General features: G+C 37.3%; 1 protein-coding gene across 1 annotated transcript in view; it reads right to left on the bottom strand.

The window, feature by feature from the left end:
- Window positions 1–5,890: 5,890 nt before the first annotated feature.
- The window catches only part of COX16 (cytochrome c oxidase assembly factor COX16), a 43,756-nt gene continuing 30,864 nt past the window's right edge, over window positions 5,891–18,782 (bottom strand). Inside the window, exon 4 of the mRNA XM_021540750.3 lies at window positions 5,891–6,260. Coding sequence (XP_021396425.1) covers window positions 6,144–6,260 — 117 coding nt within the window. The 3' untranslated portion in view covers window positions 5,891–6,143. The remainder of the gene's footprint in view (window positions 6,261–18,782) is intronic.

The following is an 18,782-nucleotide window of genomic DNA, read 5'->3' on the forward strand; positions in this document are numbered from 1 at the left end:
TTTACTCTTATTGAGAACACATTCTGTGAAAAGTTTTGAAAACTGTTGAAGCATTTTGTGCTGTCAATCTTTTAAGTCAAAACTACATTTTTAAAATCAGTGGTGGTTTTTAATTTCCAGAGTTAAGGTCCCTCATGAAGAAGAATCCAGAATGGAAAAACATGAAAAACAAAATAAAACATTGTACTTCATCCAAATGAAAGTATTTCTAAAACCACTAACTTGCAAAATATTATATCTGACTTTTCATTTGGATCTGAGTATTTTTTGAGCTCAGATATTTTTCCTGAGACAAAAATAATTTTCCTTTCTATTTTATCCAGAGGGACCAGTCAGAAAAAAAATACTGTTTTCTATTACTATTTTTGTCCCTAAGCGTTTTGCTTTCTGTATTTCTTTTTTTTATTTTTTTTTCCCTACTTGCCTTCTTTTTCTTTCTTAAAATGCCCTATCTACTAAAAACGAGAATAAAATTGAATCTGGAACTCGAGATTCTTTGCTCTTGCTCTCCTCTTTTCCTCTGTTTATTCAGAAGGAGTAAGAAAAGAGCTATATTAAACTGAAATTTTATTCTGCTGTTTTCTGTTGAACAAAAGATAGTCGACTAAAGCCACTAAATCACAGATAACACTTCTCTGGGCAACATTATTAGGAACTGACAGCTGAAGATAGATGAAAATCTCATCTTTTAAAGAAAAAAGTACATTTAATTTCCTTTGTACATAAAATAGAGAGCACAGCATTGTATATCTGAAGATGAAAAGAGATCCCAGTGTATGCTGGGTGCCATCCTTACACAGATGTAATACTGGTCTCTGTTCTGAGCTTACATTGAGCTTTAAATTCAAATTCATTTAGAAACAACTATTCTTCAATTCATGGCAGACTGTGAACTTTAAAAAAGAAGGTGACATTTTACAGCCAGTTTCATTAGAAAAGAACAGCTCACAGAATGAATTGTTACCTTTTGGGAGGAACAGTGGAAGACAGGACAGAAAGAGGAGGGAGAACAGATCTGTAAGGCAGAGAGCTGGGTTTGCCCCCAGTCCTCAAGGGACCATCCTGGGAGCCACCAGGCCTCCTTGAGGCTGATACCGTAATGGATTTGATACTGAACACACACAATGGAGTTGGTATTGAACAAAAAGGATCTCATTAAGTACCTTGAAACAGGCATGCTAAAAAGCTATGGTCATTTTTTTTCCACCAGCTGAGCCAGGCTCCAACCATGCTGGGTGAAAGGCAGTGGATTTCTTCTACAGAGACACTGGCAATACCATCCACATTTGCAATGTATAAACATATTTCCTATGTCCTTTCTGAAGCACTGCCTCCTGATGCATTTGATTTTAACACCCAGGCTGCATTGAAAGAGTGAGGGTGAAACTTTATTTGCCTGCAAGACAGTTACACATGTAGTTAAACATACTTAACAAGAAAATATGGTCAGTCTGATTCCAGTGTTCTGAAAGACTGCTTTTGGCTCCTGGGGAGAGTACAAATTTTAAGAAAACCATCTGTATGGAGCTTTTGTTTCTAAGTCTAGAGACTATTCGTGTGTTGGCTGAGTCTGGTTGCAAGCCCTTGTAAGAAATGAAGGCCTAACACTAAGCAATTACCTTCCTTTGATTAAAGGCTTCTACTCAGCTAGTCTAAAATAAGAGTGGAAATTTTTTTGAGAACCTTACTCCACTGAAAGATGAAAGGTGGTTTTCCACTGAAAACACTGGCAATAAGCAGCCTTTCTAACCATAAAAGCTTTAAGGAAAATTATTTAACCATCTTTATGTAAAAATAGTTATTCTGTTTTCCTAAGGCTTCAAATCAAGCCTTTTTTTTTTTTTTTTTTTTTTTTTTTAAGTGGACATAGTTTGTAGCAAAGGATAATATTAGGCTTTCCCATTTCTTGCAGAAAAAAGTGCCTCTGGAAAATACAGAATATAAAATGAAACTTGCCCTGGATTCAAGCTGGAAATGCACACACAGCCCGTCAGAGCAAATGCAAGATCATGATCATCAAGTAGTACAAGGGTCTGTGTAGGTATTTCACACAGGTGAAAACTGTTTTGAGTTTCATCCACACACAGGCAAGCACAGTGGAACACCAAGTGTCCATGTAAAACATCAAATGAACACTGACCTTCAAATTTCTCTAAATTGCTGCTTCTCTGTGAAGAAATGGATTTCTTCCTCTGCTTTTTGGGACTGGTCCCCAGCTGATGATAGGATAGACTTAAGTTGCTTTTCAGAAATTGCTGCATTCTATATTCTGATCTAAAACTCCCATCACTCATGTCTTACTGCACCATGACCTATCTTTTTCGGGTACTGGAGCCTTTTTCAAGACCTTGGAAGATCACTATGAGCGAGATTGCTCTCTGCATTCTGATTCTGTAAGTTTTTAACATCCAGCTGCTCCTCCAGATGTATCAAGGAACTTCAAATTCAACTGCTGTGTTATTCAGTAGTTTCAATATCTTTTCTGCACCACAGCAGCTACAGCTTTTAGTAACACTCTCCTTCATCTGTTACAGCTGAACTGAGATGTTGAGCATTTTGGGTTACCCACTCATCTGCACATTCAAAGTACTTTAGGAAAACAACTCTCAATAAGTAGGATCCGCAGGGCAGATCTCACACAGAGGAGTGGGCACCATTTTGAGCTGCAGACAGCTGCCACCAGGAACCGCCCAGGCAGATACCCACGTATCTGTGGTGCTGTGTTGACCTCTCCTTGTCCCCGGAGACAGGTGCCCCAGATTTCTTCCAATTCTATGTCCTGCTGCTTTTCTTGTTATGGAAGATCCCAAAAACCAACCTTGCTACAGTTTCTAGGAGAGAGATACACACCTTCTCCTTTACTGTCAGAACAGGGATTTTGAAACTGATTTTTCAGCCCACATACAAACACCTAGCCAGGCTTGCTTCTTTAATTTCAGCAACACTGATTAGAAGATCTGGCTTCTTCAGTCCTCTCTTTTACCTTTGTAATACTGAACACCTCTGACTAAAGTCTTGTTTTCATTCTCTTCACACCTATGTATGTCAGTTACTAAAGAAGATGCAAAAATGTCAACCAGTGTCTCAGACTGACAATTGTATTAATTACCTCTCACCCCCTCCACTCACACATGTTTAGAATTATGATTCAGGAGCTGGACAAAGTTGACTTCAGGAGCCTTAAAGATAACTAGAATTGCTCTAACTGGCTTTCAAAAGGATAGTTCAAATAAGAAGCCAAACTGAGCATGAATTCGGAACTAACTGAATTTTCCTTCTCCTGCTACTATTATGAACTGTAATTCTCCACATTTCTGGAGTGTCTCCTACTCTAGGTTGCATGACAATTTAAGAGACTTAATTGGCTCTCAACATACCTTTCAAAAGTATTATTCCAATTCAATGGGTAAGAAAAGCACAGCATAAAACATCAAGCCATTGTTCAAGTGCATGGCAATAAAGATGACTTGCTGGAATAGCCCTTCCCATTTTGAAAAGTACAGCTTCTGTACCAGCTATTGTTGGTTTGGGTTTTTTTTATAATTCATAAATGAGTCAACATTATAAAAAATTATTAAAATAAGTCAGCATTAAAAAACATGGTGGGTTTTAATTTAATGGACAATCAATAGATATAGGCTGTCTTCTAAAATGGAAGTTGAAGAGAAGGGCAAGTTGGAGTCTTCAAAATGCATATAATTTTTTTCTCAGAGATGCTAAGATAAATCCATTGCTTTTCAGAGAGGCCACTTCAAAGGTAGTTACAAATATGCCCTCAGAAACAACAGGATTTAGTGTCTAAGAAAAAGGGAAAGGCGACCTCACAACCAGCAAACAATCAACTAAGATTGGTCCTACGTCAGTACATGAGATATTGCTCCATGTAAGCAATTATTTACAACTACATTCCAAACCTGCTGAAATAAGACCATTCCCAGAACAGTCTTTGCAGAATATCAAATTAATAAAAATACACAGGATATTTCAGTAAGTGTTTTGTTCATCAAGAAAACAGACAATCTTAATGTCATTTATTTCTTTAAGAGAAATATCTTTGCTTCTTCCCGTAGAGAAAGGGGCTGCTTCTCCTCCACATGCTGTTCTTAGAAAGCCATGTGTTTATTCCAGGAGCAGTGCTGGTCCATATTGTGAGCCATCACACCAGCCTGGGAGCTGAGCACACCTCTCCATATGCAAAGCAAGGGCAGCTTCCCATCTCCTTCACTCAAAGCAGGGAAAAGGAAGATGTGCATCCTATCAAAAAGGTAGTGAGTTTGCAGAGTCCACACCAGTGGGGAATGTAAAGATACATTTCCAATGGTCTAGCTCTCACTGTAACAGTAGCAGTGATGCAGCAAGAGTCCTGAGAGAACTCTGTCAGTGTAGCCAAAGCTCTGATGTCCTTCGAATGATCAATCTTCCAGTCAGTGGAACTGCATCTCAACTTGAATTTAAGAGTTGAAAAAGTTCTTAAAAAGTTATGCAGTATTAACTACTCCCTAGTTGTCATATTTATATTTTATTTGCCTAATGACATAACAATTAAACCAATTTCTTCCTTGTCTAGGTCTAGCACAGCTTAATGCCTCTGTATTCTAGCTTTTCACTGGTTTCCCTATAGCATTTATTATTACCTACTCTTGCATTGTTCCTCTTGTTCCTGTTCTGAGTGGTTTAATTCATTCATACTTTGATTTAGAAGCAGAGATATCTACGACATTGAACAGAGACATACACAAACACACAACTCCAACTTTGTTCCAGATTTCATCCATCACAATCTGATGGTTTTCACAACTCTATCAGAAGAAAACATGCCTAAGATTTCATGTGATGCTTTACGAATTCCTTTAAAACTCCCTAAAAATTAATGTTAATTCTTCCTCTTAAGTGAAAGACTGTACTTCACCACTGTCAGTCTAAAGAAAATGAACTGCTGAAATAAGATCTACATGAGGAGGCTACCCTAAAAAAAGTGTCCAAAAGGACATTCAGCTTACAGCTGACACATCCTACAGAGGGGAGTAAGGCCACACTTTTTCCAAAGACAGTTCCAAAAGGATTTACAAATAGGTGTCACTGAGAGTTTTGAAACGAGACTCTGCTGTTAATGTGTGTTCTATTGCTCCATTCCTCTGATGAGGAGTTTCACAAGTCTGTTGCAACATCACATCAAACGCTTCATTTCATTTGAAAAATTGAGTAGGTGCATCTTCATTGAACTCTCTCGGCAGAAGGGTCCTGAATGTTAGCACAACAGCCTCTAACAGCACAGACTTAGCACACAAAGACAAATACAAAAAGACAAGCATTTCAGAAGAATTGATTGAAACACAAGTTTCTATGCACATGCACAAATATACATGCAAGATGAGCTTTGCCACTATATAGTGGTTCAAGAAGATTCTGCTACAATATTTACTCACAGAGAAACAGCACAGCTCTTTGCAAGGAAGAGTTCTTCCAATTTAAACTCAGAGGTCCCAGAGCATAGGTCCAGCCTGCATGAAGGTACTGAGAAACTAAACATAAAAATTTAACCTCTAAAAAATTGAACCAGCTAAATAAATGTTATTTGACCAATTATCAGCTGACGCTCAGTACATGCCTTTATGCCGTCCTTGGAAATGAAACACAAGACTATTATTTAGCCAAAACTGGACTCATTGTTCTGAACAGCTCGTAATCTTGTGGAGTCCCCTTCCAAGCTAAAGAGCCTGAAGTCATGCAGAGGGCTCCCTGAAGCAGCACTTATCTGGTCACACACATCTAGATGACAGCACTGTTGTTCTCATTAGGATGACAACTTCTGGTACTGACAAGTGACTCTTGAAATGTTATTCCTTGCTGAAGCAATTTTGAATGTTAGAGACTGAAAAACAATGGGATATTCTCAGTAGAATAATCAGCTTCTTTTTAATTGAAAATTCACATATACAGCCTGTGGTACTCTATACAAATTAATGCAAAGAGCTTCATATAATACAGTGCCTTTTGGACTGATCTCACTTTACTTATATATACACCAGCTGAATTGTTCAGTGCAAATGCTCCCATGTCTCTTCCTGACACTGGATTAAAAATTAAGACAGTCCAGCCTGAGACATTTTTTTTCCCAGAGGCACCAAAGGTGGCTTTCTCAGTCACTCAGTCTTGAGACGGAGAGCTTCCCGCCGTTGTTTCTGAACCGTCCTGGAATCTTCCCACAGACTGGGTCCTCTGATGTTCTCCCAGTTATCCAAGTTAGATTTTTCCAGCTTCTGCAGACAAACAGCAAAAAAAATAGGGTCACCTTGATGGATCCATGATTTAAAGGACATATGATTCCAAACGGATTTTTTTTTTTTCCCCACAAGAAACTCAATATCACCATTGGGTTGATGAACTTTCATCTACTCTGTATGAGAAGTTCAACAAGAAGGAAGAAAAACCTAGTAGTTATCCATATAGCTACATAAATGACTAATACAGGCTTTACTGCATCTGCTTCTCAGCAGGTAAGTAACATTTAAGGACAGGAAGCACTGCAGCATGTGAGCAAGACTGAAGATAGATACCTTGCATTCACTTTTTCTCCTCTTGTTTTCCAGATCTGTTCTTCAACTGCAAGTCTGCCAAACACTGAAGTAGTAGGAGTGACAAGTATTGGTATAGCTCAAACAGAAGGATTAGTAATTAGCGGGCTGAAGTATCCTGTCAGCAAAAATACAAAGCATGCTGGAAAGGATTCATTATCTAGCACAAAGAGAGACAGCAACAGTGCAAACCCCTTCAATCCATGTGATTTTAACTTGAGAGAGGTATGAAATGCTTTCTGCTGACTAGTCTCCCATGGCACCCAGCCACCACAGACCTCTTACTAAGTCATACATGAGATATGCTGACTGAACTGTCAGGTATTGAAAAACTAGATTTCATTACCCTTTTTTTTGCCTACTACTATCATCCCCCCTCAGGATTACCAATGACTTAGAGGCAACACAAATGAAGAACAGGTGCCCTTCTGACCTCACCTACCTATGTGCTGCAGTCAAAGAACACAAACATGTATTGCATCTTCACAGTCCTATTGGCAGAGACATAGCTTTCCCTTCCCAAGACAGAGACCTCAAGTGGAACAGCACACTGACATGGTGGGAGACTGAGGAGAGGGTCAGCACCACTGCCAGAATCAGCACTGTCCTAGACACTACTAAACAGGGCAACACTGCATTCCAGTAATGAAAGATACTTACTGCAGTGGGACCTAAACCTGACCTGTGATCAAGGCCTCATCTCAACAAATGCTGTAAAAATACACCAGAAAATACTTCACCCTGCCCCAAGCCTGTGGCCTAATTTGTCTACTATCAATCATTCAAATAAATGGCAAATATCTGGGGATTTGAATAATGGCTGCAAAAAAAAAATCAACAGCTACAACAGAATAGACCTGCTGCTTAATTCATGTTATGTGAAAGTTTCTTGACACTTCTACAGGTGAGGAAATTGCAATGAGGTTAGTCAGGTATCCAAAGAAATTAGGCATGACTCTATAGAAGATATATGAGAACACATGCACAAACATAGCAGACTTTCACAAGGTAAGAGCAACTGAATTTTTTGTACAATAGAGTTGGCATAGGTCTTTCTGAAGAATTGTCTTTACTACTTTATACATCTTATGCTTAGCTAGTACTTCATTTCTCCAGAAGGGATCTGAGCTGACATGGAAGGAGAGAGAAGGAGGAAAGGTACTCATCATCCCACACAACAGTGACTATCTCCTCCGATGGCAAATTCAGAATTTAACATCTAATTCTAATGGAAGTGTCAAGGAAACTACACTCAAAATAACCTTATGCTTAAACAGAAGGGATGCACACTGATTTAATTGAACACAAAAGTATTACACACCTGTGAGGATCTCAACTATTACAAATTCGTTTGTCTCCCAAAGCCTGAACATTAATCAACTTATTTTAAAATAAGTACAACAAACCTGTGGTATCTAAAGATAGGCTACATAAAGAAGTCTATCAAAAGAGACGTGCGTACTGAAGATCTTTACCAAAAAGTTCATATTAATTTGTCCCTGAAACTTCACAGAGGCTTTACAGAGAGGAGGTTTGTCAAAAACAGGAAGCATTTCAAAACTATAGTATCCATACAAACCAGTACCAGAAAGTATCTTGGCAGTTTCCAATAGAAATCATAAAGGTACCTAGAAAACACACTGGGATACACTGACAGAATAAAACAACCAAGGGTTACGTGCAGTGAATGGCATTGCCTGAAATGACAAATAAGATCTATTGATCAATTAAGAAATAAAGGTTCTAATGCATACATAGGAAGACTAAATTTTTTTATTATCATTGTATTTATAGAGATCATTAACATTTTGTATCATGTATAAACACTTCGTACTATCTTACTGCAATTCAAGAAAAAAGCAACCTTCCTTACTACCATGGGACAGTATCTGTAAAAATTTAGTTTATGGAACAGTTATCAGTCATCAGAAGACAGAATGATTTGACAATCCAACTTTCTGAACTCATATTATCCAATTTTGGAATAACAGAGCACTCCTGTTGCATGTGGATAAGCAAAGGAGTATCGCTACTGAAAGGGGATGTGAAAATCTGTACTGCAATACTTTCCTTCTGAATAGCTATTTTCACATATATCTATGCTGGTTCTGGGATAGAGTTACATTTTTTTATAGTAGCAAGTATAGGGTTATGTTTTGGATTTGTGTTGAAAACAATGTTGGTAACACAGGGATGGTTTCATTATGGCTGAGTGGCTCACACAGTGCCAAGGCTGTCTCTGCTGCTCCCTCCACCCCACCTGCCAGTGAGCTGATGATGCACAGGAGGGGACACAGCTGGGGCAGGTGACCCCAAGTGACCACAGGGGTATCCCACACCATATGGCGCCGTGCTCAGCATGTAAAGCTGGGGGAAGAAGGAGGAATAGGGTGACATTCAGAGAGATGGAGTCTGTCTTTCAGAACAACCTTTAGATGTGATGGAGCCCTGCTCTCCTGGGAATGGCTGAACACCTGCTGCCCATGGGAATTGGTAGACTAATCCCTTGTTTTATTTTGCTTACACCAGCACCTTATGCTTTAGCTATTAAACTGTCTTTATCTCAATCTATGAGTTTCCCCACTTTTACCCTTCCAAATCTCTCCCCCATCCCATCATGGGGAGTGAGTGAGCCAGCAGCGTGGGGCTTGGCTGTAGGGGTTAAACCAAGACAGTACCTCACATACAACTGAGCAAAACCCTACCCTTTTTGCTTGGTCACTGACATGAAAACTCTTACAACAGAATCATCCCAGAATAAATAGCTACATTAGATGTCGAATAAAGCCATGCACATAGCTACATTTTAAATTCATCTTAGTGATGAGAAGACCAGATTGACAGTACTCTTAATTAAATGCAGCAACAGCTGCAAAGTTACACAGATCCTTGAGATTGCCTGAGCTGTACAGTGAGAATTCAGGCAAGCAGCTAGTTCTGCTCTCAGATGAAGCTGAGCAGAAGTCAACATCTTTCATTTTATCAGGCTAGGTCTTCTTAATTTCTTATTTCTTTTTTCATTTGCACCACTTGGACTCTGCCTATCTAACTTTATAAAGATATCACATCACACGTCAAACTACTTCCAGCTTTTACTAAACTGAAATTCATATAAACTGGAAGCCTAAAACCCAAAATACTTCTCCTAATTCAAATGTACTAAACACTCAATCATTGGAGACTCCAATGAAATGTAATCAGATCAGATCAGCAGCACTTTTCCTGCTTGTCTCAAATAGCCCAAAGGATATTGAAAATTAGCTGTTTAAAGTAAGATCAGTGTAGTCCATTAAATCTACTGATTCACTCCCTAAATCAGTTAAACTGCCTCTTAAGAGTACAGAACTGACAGAAGCTGTAAATTCAAGGGAAAAAATGCAGTTATTCAGACAGGCACAGTGAAAAAGAAAAGTATGTTCAACTGTTTGCCACACTTGACTTTTAAGACTTATTAAATGGGATTGACTGGTGCAAAGGTACCAAAAAGGACATAAAAAGACCTTCACTTCTTAATTGCTGGTTCCAATGCCTGGCTTAAGTACAATTATAAGCCTCTGACAGCCTTAAAAGAAGACAAAATTTAAAAAATAGTTTGGATTCTACTCTTACAGGATAGTCTTCATGCCACAATACACAAACTGAAGTCTTCAGAAATTCATTTAGAGCTATTAGTGTTCAGTCTGAATAAATTCAAGGTGGCCACTTGAAAAAATGCTTGGCATTAGTCTCAGTTTCTCACATGTGAAATGGGGGATAAGAGAATCCTGTTTACTTTACAGCTTGATGAAATAAATTCTGTGATGAGCACCACAGAAAGAAATAGCTCTGATATAGAGACCCAATTATTTCCCATCATTATAGTAAGCAAACCCATTTGCAGACAAAAGATGAGCCAGGGAAAAATATCCTCATGGCTGTAAGAGGCAGTGAAAGAATTAAACCAATTGAACAGTCTGTTTTTTAAAAGTGTCAAAAAAGCTTGAAGAGACAAAAGGTATATTGAAGAGCTCTATAATGATACATAGATGAAGAGGTACAGAATTACAGCTAACACTGAATCTGCTGTCTTGTGCATAATTGAAAATCTTAACTTCATCACACTGATATGGTTTTAGTGGGGTTTTTTATATAACTCTTTCACAGAGCCATCTTTTTGACATCTCATTTTCTTAATATAAACTGGGTGTTACTTACTTTGCCTAGGAAGTGACAGAATTTAATATCTGCAATTAGTGATTTAATAATCTGGGATTTAATAGCCCATGATTAGTGATTGAATCTCAGTTTAAAAAGAAGTGGTTTTTTCCCAATTAGAGAATGTTTAGTTTTTATGCTATTAGAAAACAAGCAAATTAGTAAGCAGCAAAATATGGCCAGAATGAGATTGGTTTTTGTTCATTAAGGGAAGAATTGCTGGGGGTGAGGGGGGACTGGCACAGAAGATGTGTACTGAGGAACTGCACCACCAGTTTCTCTGTGCAATCTTTTCCCCATGCAAAGCACGTGAACAGGACTTGCCTCCACCTAGGAGGTGTCATAGAATTTAATTAATGTTCACAGAGTACTCTCATAGTTTTATTTGAAGGTGTAGTGATACAAAGTGCTCAGTAAACTAAACAATTGTATCACTCAGCTAAAACTACATAATTACAAAGCCCTGAATTTTTAACATACGAGAAAGTAACGTGAGGCAGAATTCCTTCTGGAATTAGGCGTTGCCATGATTTCCTCCTAATTTACAAGCAGTTTTCCTTCTTAAATTCAGAATCTCTTAAAAACCACAATAAATCTCAGAGGATAATCCAGTATCATTTATGCATTACATCTGCAGATCACCCCAGATGGACTTCTCAGTCCAAAAGATTCACAAGCTTTATGGCAAAATCTAAAGAATGGGTGCATGGGTCATTTACTTCCAATGTATCTTTTCCTAAACAAAAACAAAACTCAGAAAGGTCCAACATAAATAATAGCATGATTGCAGATTATGCTATTAGATGAGATCAAGATCAAACATCCCAAATTCAGTAAAATCCACTTTTAACTAAGAAATTAGGTACATTTTGGACAGTTTTCATTTCTCTCATATAGAAAAGTTTTATCAAGCCATGGTTATTCTACACCAGAAAGAGAGGTGCTGCTTACTAAGATTTATCCCTAAATCCACTACTTGGGAGACCTAGCCAAGTCAACAGGACCAAGGAATTTCTCAAATATGACTGCTTGGTCTTGCTAAATTTGTATCACACTAAACTTTGTAAAGGGATGTCCTAGTTACTGCAGCACAAGTCTCTAAAATAGGAGCAGCCAGAGACAGACTTTTGGGATGTTTGCAGCATCTTTTTCAACTAAATAAAGGTGAACTTGACTGAAAAGGATCTTTAACAGTGATCTTTAACAGTGCAGGAGACCAGTAAGAGTAAAAAAATGACATTTCTGTTGCTGCTAAGAAGACCATACAGATTTCTACAGCACATCCCTATCTGGAGACCAGAAAGCCCTTCTGACACCAATGAAGTGGTTTATTTCAAACAACCTCCTAAGACTATGAATACTTGGAAGTGTGGACAATTTTTTTTTACCTTCTGTATATAAAATCTGGCACAGTCTGTCCTTCTAATAAAGATTAAAAGATACTCTAATAAAAAAAGGATGAAGTGTACCAGGGTAAAAAAATATGAGACCCATGAGTCACACATGGTGTTTTTCCTTCTGAAGAGATATGAAAAACAAAGTTTCTTATGTGAGAGGGAAAAGTTGCAATGAACACCACAGCAAAGGGCTGAGAGATTACCAAAACAAGAAATGATCAGTTACCACCATGAAACTACTAACAGAAGTGTGTTGGCATAAGAAAAGAAACAACTAGAGACGGTTTACAACAGTGTCAAATTAAACTTAAATCCAGGCCATTAAGGAACTACTTTAAAGTAACCACACTACTTCAAATCAGCAGTCAAACTTACCAAGCAGTTGTCCCTTCTGAATTGGTGGGTTCAATCTCCTGCCTCTCATATGCTCCCCCCTTTACCCTGGTCTCACTTGGTTCAGGAAACATTCACACAGTTAGTGTAGTTTAGAACTTCTGCTTTTCATCTACACTTCCCTGCTGATTTTCCACTTACCTCTCTTCCAGAATTTGCTTATCAATATATATGCTGAAACAGAATGCTTTTCCCTGTTGAGAAACTATGATTTGGGCTAAACATTAACAGAGCAATTTCAAATCGTTCAGCCATAAATAGTTTTACAGTAACATCAATGGCTACTGTTTGATTTATGCTGTTGGTAATTTCTCATAGGGAAAAAAAATCCTTCTGTTTCTTCTCAGCAGCTAACATCCCCTTTCTAATTGATAAGAACAGTAGTAGGAGCATTATTCCCATACTGTACTGCCAGTAACAGTAATGCTATTTCTCAGCAATACTGCTGAATGTATAGCTGACAAATAATACGTGAATAACTGTCATTCTATTAGAACCAACAGGTCTTCAAATCAAATCAGAAAGACTTCTGTCTTAGAAAGATCAAGGCATCTTTTTAAATTTTTACAAGCATGAAGTTTCAGAAGGTAAGGTCTCAGGTCTTTCTAGAGCTGGAAGGTATTTTGGTTTTGAACTGCATTGTCTTAAAGACTATTTATGTTAGAGCTGTAAGATGACACAGGGGGACACTGGCTCTCCAATGACCTGAGGGGAAGATGCTATGAACAAGATGGATTATTACATATTGATTTACCAACACCATTTCCCTCAGCCTGTGAACTTCTCAGTGATGCCTCCCAGCTATACCTGGGCAAATACCAAGTTTTACCAGACACACAATGAAGTTAGGGGCAAAACTTGGGAACTTCTTAATTCAATTTTTAGAAATTTGGTTATTTAGCTAAGAAGTGTGAAAACTCCATGGTCAGCCTCCACCAGAATCTTGCATATAATTTTTCTGTTTGATCAGTAAGCCTGTTAGAACAAGCTGTAACCCATTCTCTGACAGTAACCTGCTGAAGCAGAATACATTTTTATAGTATACTTTGAACATTAAATAATGATGGGTAACAATAATTTGAGAAGCAAAGAACATGTAAGAATTGTATAATAATTTGTTAAAGCATTTCACATTTAGACTTGATTGTCCACGTGAACATCATTTGGAAGTACACTGGCAATCACAAAATACTCCAGATAGTGTTTTTGAAATTGACCAAAAACAGAGAAAAAAAATCTAAGAAAAACAAAAATTAGGATATTCTTGCAAAAACCACTTTGCCTGATTGCTGAGACAAGAACTTCCTTCAAAATTATCTGTTCTGCTGTATCGTCTTCAGAAGGAGACAATGAGAGAAACATACACGGCCTCAGCTGTGTAGCTGAATTTCCCCACTACACTAAAGCTACTTCAGAGAGATTTCATACCAAAGATCCAACAATTTCCCACTGGAGGCCTATTAACAAGGCAGAAGTGCTTAACATTTTCACCTAGCTGCACAAGTTCCCCATACTGGCTGCCTGGCAGAAGCTAGCAGCATTCCTTAACACAATAAATGAAAGAATTCAGCCATGATGTGTGCATACAATTTGCCCTACTCAAACTTTTGGGATTTTTTGTAACTGAGACAACACACAGTGCTGGCCCTAGCATGGTAAGAGGTGGTCAATTCATGTGGCATTAAAAACCAAGAAAACACACATGGAATGCAAGATGATTCTATTTTGGAGAGAGAAGAAAGGGTGATGAGATTATTTGTAACCGTCCCAACCATGTTTGCTGTCTGATAATCATTCGCCTTGTTTTCCATCTATTAGACATCAGTATCTTCTTACTGGATAAGGAAAGTGCAAATGCAACATATAATAAAGAAATAGCTCTCAGTTAAGGAACAATCCTGTGCTAAGAGATGACCATAAAAGAATTTACAGGACTATTAAATAGAAATGCATTTCAGAAAGAACACCAGTAAAAAGTGACACCCTATGAACTTTACTCTGGAGACTGTCTTTCTTCCTGCAAAAGACTTTTCCACCAGAATTCTTCCTGTGACATACCCATCACCAAATTCCATCTTCTTGTGTTTCTCTATGAAAACCTATGAACATAGTTATTAGTTTTAACACATTGAACTGTGGTACAGCAAACTACTGAGATGTCAAGAAGAAAAGATCAAAAACTGTATGTTTGCTATGGACTGCACATCCACTCAGAATAAAATGCCTAACACAAACTATTTGAATTAAAATCCTTTTCCATGGCAGTTTCTATTGATGATGAAATAACATAACTTTGTACTTCTCTACAAAACACTGTGTTGAAGACTCACAATGAAGTAAAAACATAAAAGAGTATTTCACATGTGAATAAACTGAAATGTAAGAAACTCAGCTTGTCCCAGAAACAAGCTGAGGGCAATCAGAATCTAATGGCTAGGCTGGACAATGCACCAAGAAAGAACAGTGCATGGAAGGAACAGAGTGATGAAAGGGAGAAGAAAAGTATCTCAACCTCTTTATTTATCTCAACCTATTTATTGTCCTAACAGTCATCAAGGAGGGATATTTCCCAACATCTCTGTCAGCTCTCAAGCAGCTCAAGGCATTTAGCCACCAATATCTTCAGAGACATTGAAACAAATCAGTTCATTACACTAATCTGTTAATTCTTCAACAGCAACAAAATCAGTAATCCTCTGGTACTGATAATGACAAAAACAAGATACTTGCAGATATCAATGACTGACATCAAGGAATTTCTTTCTAGAGCACTCAATGTCCACACACTTGGATGCAATTACTGTGTTACTACACTGTCACTCCCTGAAGAAAGTTTCATCCATTGTGCTGGCACCACAATCCCTGAAGTTATGTAAATTGAGCAGTAAGTGGACAGAGTCTTTTTCAGAAGAGCCTATTCAAATTCTTCTTTTAAGACAGTAAATTTATAGGTTATATTTCCAAAACACCTCCATATACCTACTTTTAATTTTTGAACTGTCCTCAATATACATTTCAATACTGCAATTACAAGTCTTTTGCTGTAATTCTCAGGACAAACAACTAAAACACTTCTGTCCCGAGCTAATGTTGACTTTTTGTAAATTATGAAATTATAAGGAATGAAACCTTCTCAACATTCATACTCTTTAAGTCACAAAAGCAGCATTCTCTAGTGTGACCATTTGCAGTCAATTATGCCATCCTTGCAACCAGCTGAAGGAAAACTTTATAAAGTTTTACAGTTTTGATATTCTGAAACACAGAAGATTAATTTGTCTTGCTTTTGTGTTCAAATTACATTCCCAGCTATTAAGAACAGATCTTACTTCTAATTTTACTACATTTTCTGCAATAAAAAATGTTCAATTGCTATCACCTTCTTCCTATGGAAGTATTTCTATGAAAATACCATTCTTCCCAGTACCTTTAATATTATTTAAATATTTAAGTTTCTTTTAAGGATTTTTTTTAGTTAGTACAGTCAGCCTGTTCTGCAATCTGTTCTTAAAGCCTTGTTCAAAACCTGGATACCAAAAGGAGAACCAGAATTTAAGTCCCAGCCTCACAAGTGCCACACTCAAAGTAAAATCACCTGTTCCTACATCTACCATTCCTGTTCATATTCACACACTGAATTAGCTTTTGTGACACAAGATCACACTAGAAGATCAAGCTGAATTTATTCACCAACTCCTAAATATTTTCCAGAGCTGCTGCTTTTCAGATGCAGTCCATTCTGGCCTGCATTTTCAGTTTTTTAAATAAATAACTTCAGCTACTCAAAAAGGTACTTGGCACTTTTAATGAGCCCTTGTTAGCATGTAATATGAACAGCTCTCTGTCCCTGCCTTGCCACAGTTTTACTATTGTAATATTATTTACTATTTTCATATCACTTGCACATTACTAATGATTTCACAATTTCTTTCACATCACTGAAAAAGTACTCAATAGTGCCTGTATGTCCCAAATTTTCCAGAACTCTTTTAATAGTATCACCTTCCTGTCCAGTGATGATTCCCAGAGAACCATCATCCCAGACTGAAATTTCCAGCAGCCACTGAAGTATTCCAAGCCCATTCTTAGAACATAGCTATAAACCATCACAGTCTAGTAGGTACTTAACATCTTGTTTTATTATTAAGGGATTTGGAAGCACATCTGATTTGAATACAAAGGACTTTTTTTCTTTAAAAAAATACAGATATGCTTTTGAAAGTTGCTACTTTGCCATTATGGCTACTCATTATTTTACATCCTCATTATTTTATTCTTGGTTTGTTGCAATACCATCCTCTTACCCCATCCTTGTCAGATTACTTATCAGACAGCTCTGATGCCCTTCGCATATTTTAGCAGTCTTCCCTGCTTTGTGACTAACTCATTTACTGTTTCCATAGCAATCCTTCACGCTTTTATTTATTGGAATATTTTTTCCTCTACTTTCAATTGCTATTGATTCCCACTGAATATCACATATTTGATTCAAACTTAAATTATTTTTTCCACGGCAGAATGTTAGTAAATTCATAAAGCTTTTCTTTGCTAGAAAAACCCTTAACAACAATTATATATTTTGAGGTCTGATGTAACTAGGGCCAGATTTTTTTAGTGTTTATTAGACCATTAATTTCACAGAAGTACAGAAACCAAGTTCTAGAATTAGGAATGCTATTTTGAGATTGCATGAAACACATGAAGAGGAATGTACTATGACTGTTAAAATAACCACAAGAATGGTTTTCACTCATCACATTAATCAGGTTTTTTAATCTCCCTTTTTCAAACAAATTTTTGTCCTTTCAAATAAAATACTCAGGCTTTTGTCACAGGTCAAACACTCAGCATTTTTTACAGTGTGTTCTACCATGCCCAGCTCAGCAGCAGAACTGCATTCACATTAGTACCAGCATCACTAGTGGACAGAGCTGTGATTTATTAAGCAAAGGGGAGCAGCAGGGACTAATTGGTCATATGAGGACACAAAAGTGTGAGAGAGGAATGCATAAACAATGAAGTGCGTATGCAAAGGTAGCTTGCTCCTCTGGCATGTCCCAAGACACAAGATAAATGCCATTATTAACAGATCTGAGATACAATAAATGCAGTATGAATTACACATGCAAATTCTTCCTTCCTCAAAATAGTATCCTGACCAGAAAGATTCCTGTATGAAATAAACCTTTTATAGTTTGAGAATATATAATTTAGTAAATGAGAAGGTAAGAAAATGTCTTCATGTTAATTTTGTCACAATAAATTAGGTTTGTGATTATATCTTTTTACATTGCCATGACCACCACATCAGAGACAAAATGCAGACTTCAACATGTTTGAAATATTGGAAATGTCTTTACTTTTTGCAATATGCCCATAAGGGCATATATGTATGCTTATAGAAGAAATATGAATTCAATATGTACATTTCTGTAAGGACAGTAAGATATTTTTAAAAGTCTTGGGGAGGGCCAAAGGACATTTGCATTTATCAGTCAACCACACTTCAAAAGAGCTGGCATGGTATCCTCTGTAACAGCTGCAGATATAATGCTAATAATATTGTAAAATAAGGCTTTACATATCAAAACAGCAACTTTTTTTTTTTTTTAACTGCCCTTGATCTCTTATCACACCATATTTAGTAACAGCCACCAGTGTAATCCTTCAATGTGACCTATATATTGAATTAGGTGTTCCTAAGAGCTGTATTTTGGACAAGTCAAAAAATAAAGAAAGGAGAAAAACATCCACCCAAACCCCTCTAGTCTGGAAAAGATGGGGTCCTCAGAAAACTACTCTCCTAAATGTCAGCTGTAACTGGGTGAATGGTTAGATTTTATCCACCAAAATACAGAGACAACAGTGACTTAAAATTGTCACACACTTAGTGTGGAGCCTGCAAACTATGTGCATGACTGCTGGTAGTTTCACTGAAGCAAAAAATTAAAGTGTGCTTGCAAGTTAGTGCCCCTAATAAAGTATATATTGATATTAGATTTCAAAACAATAATCCAAATCTATTTTCATTAAGCAAAACCATTTGTTTTGTTGAACTGATCTACCTTCTATAACACCCAAGCACAATTCTGGAAGAATTTCAGTCTAGGAACTCTCTACAGATTAGATTAAGAAAAAATAAGATTGCTTCTGTCATTTCTGTCCATCAGAACAGAGTCTCATTACCTAAGAAGGTTTGTAATATATTGTTATGCCAGATGTA

The sequence above is a fragment of the Lonchura striata genome, chromosome 6 (genome assembly GCF_046129695.1).
Source record: "Lonchura striata isolate bLonStr1 chromosome 6, bLonStr1.mat, whole genome shotgun sequence".
In the NCBI taxonomy this organism is placed as follows: domain Eukaryota; kingdom Metazoa; phylum Chordata; class Aves; order Passeriformes; family Estrildidae; genus Lonchura; species Lonchura striata.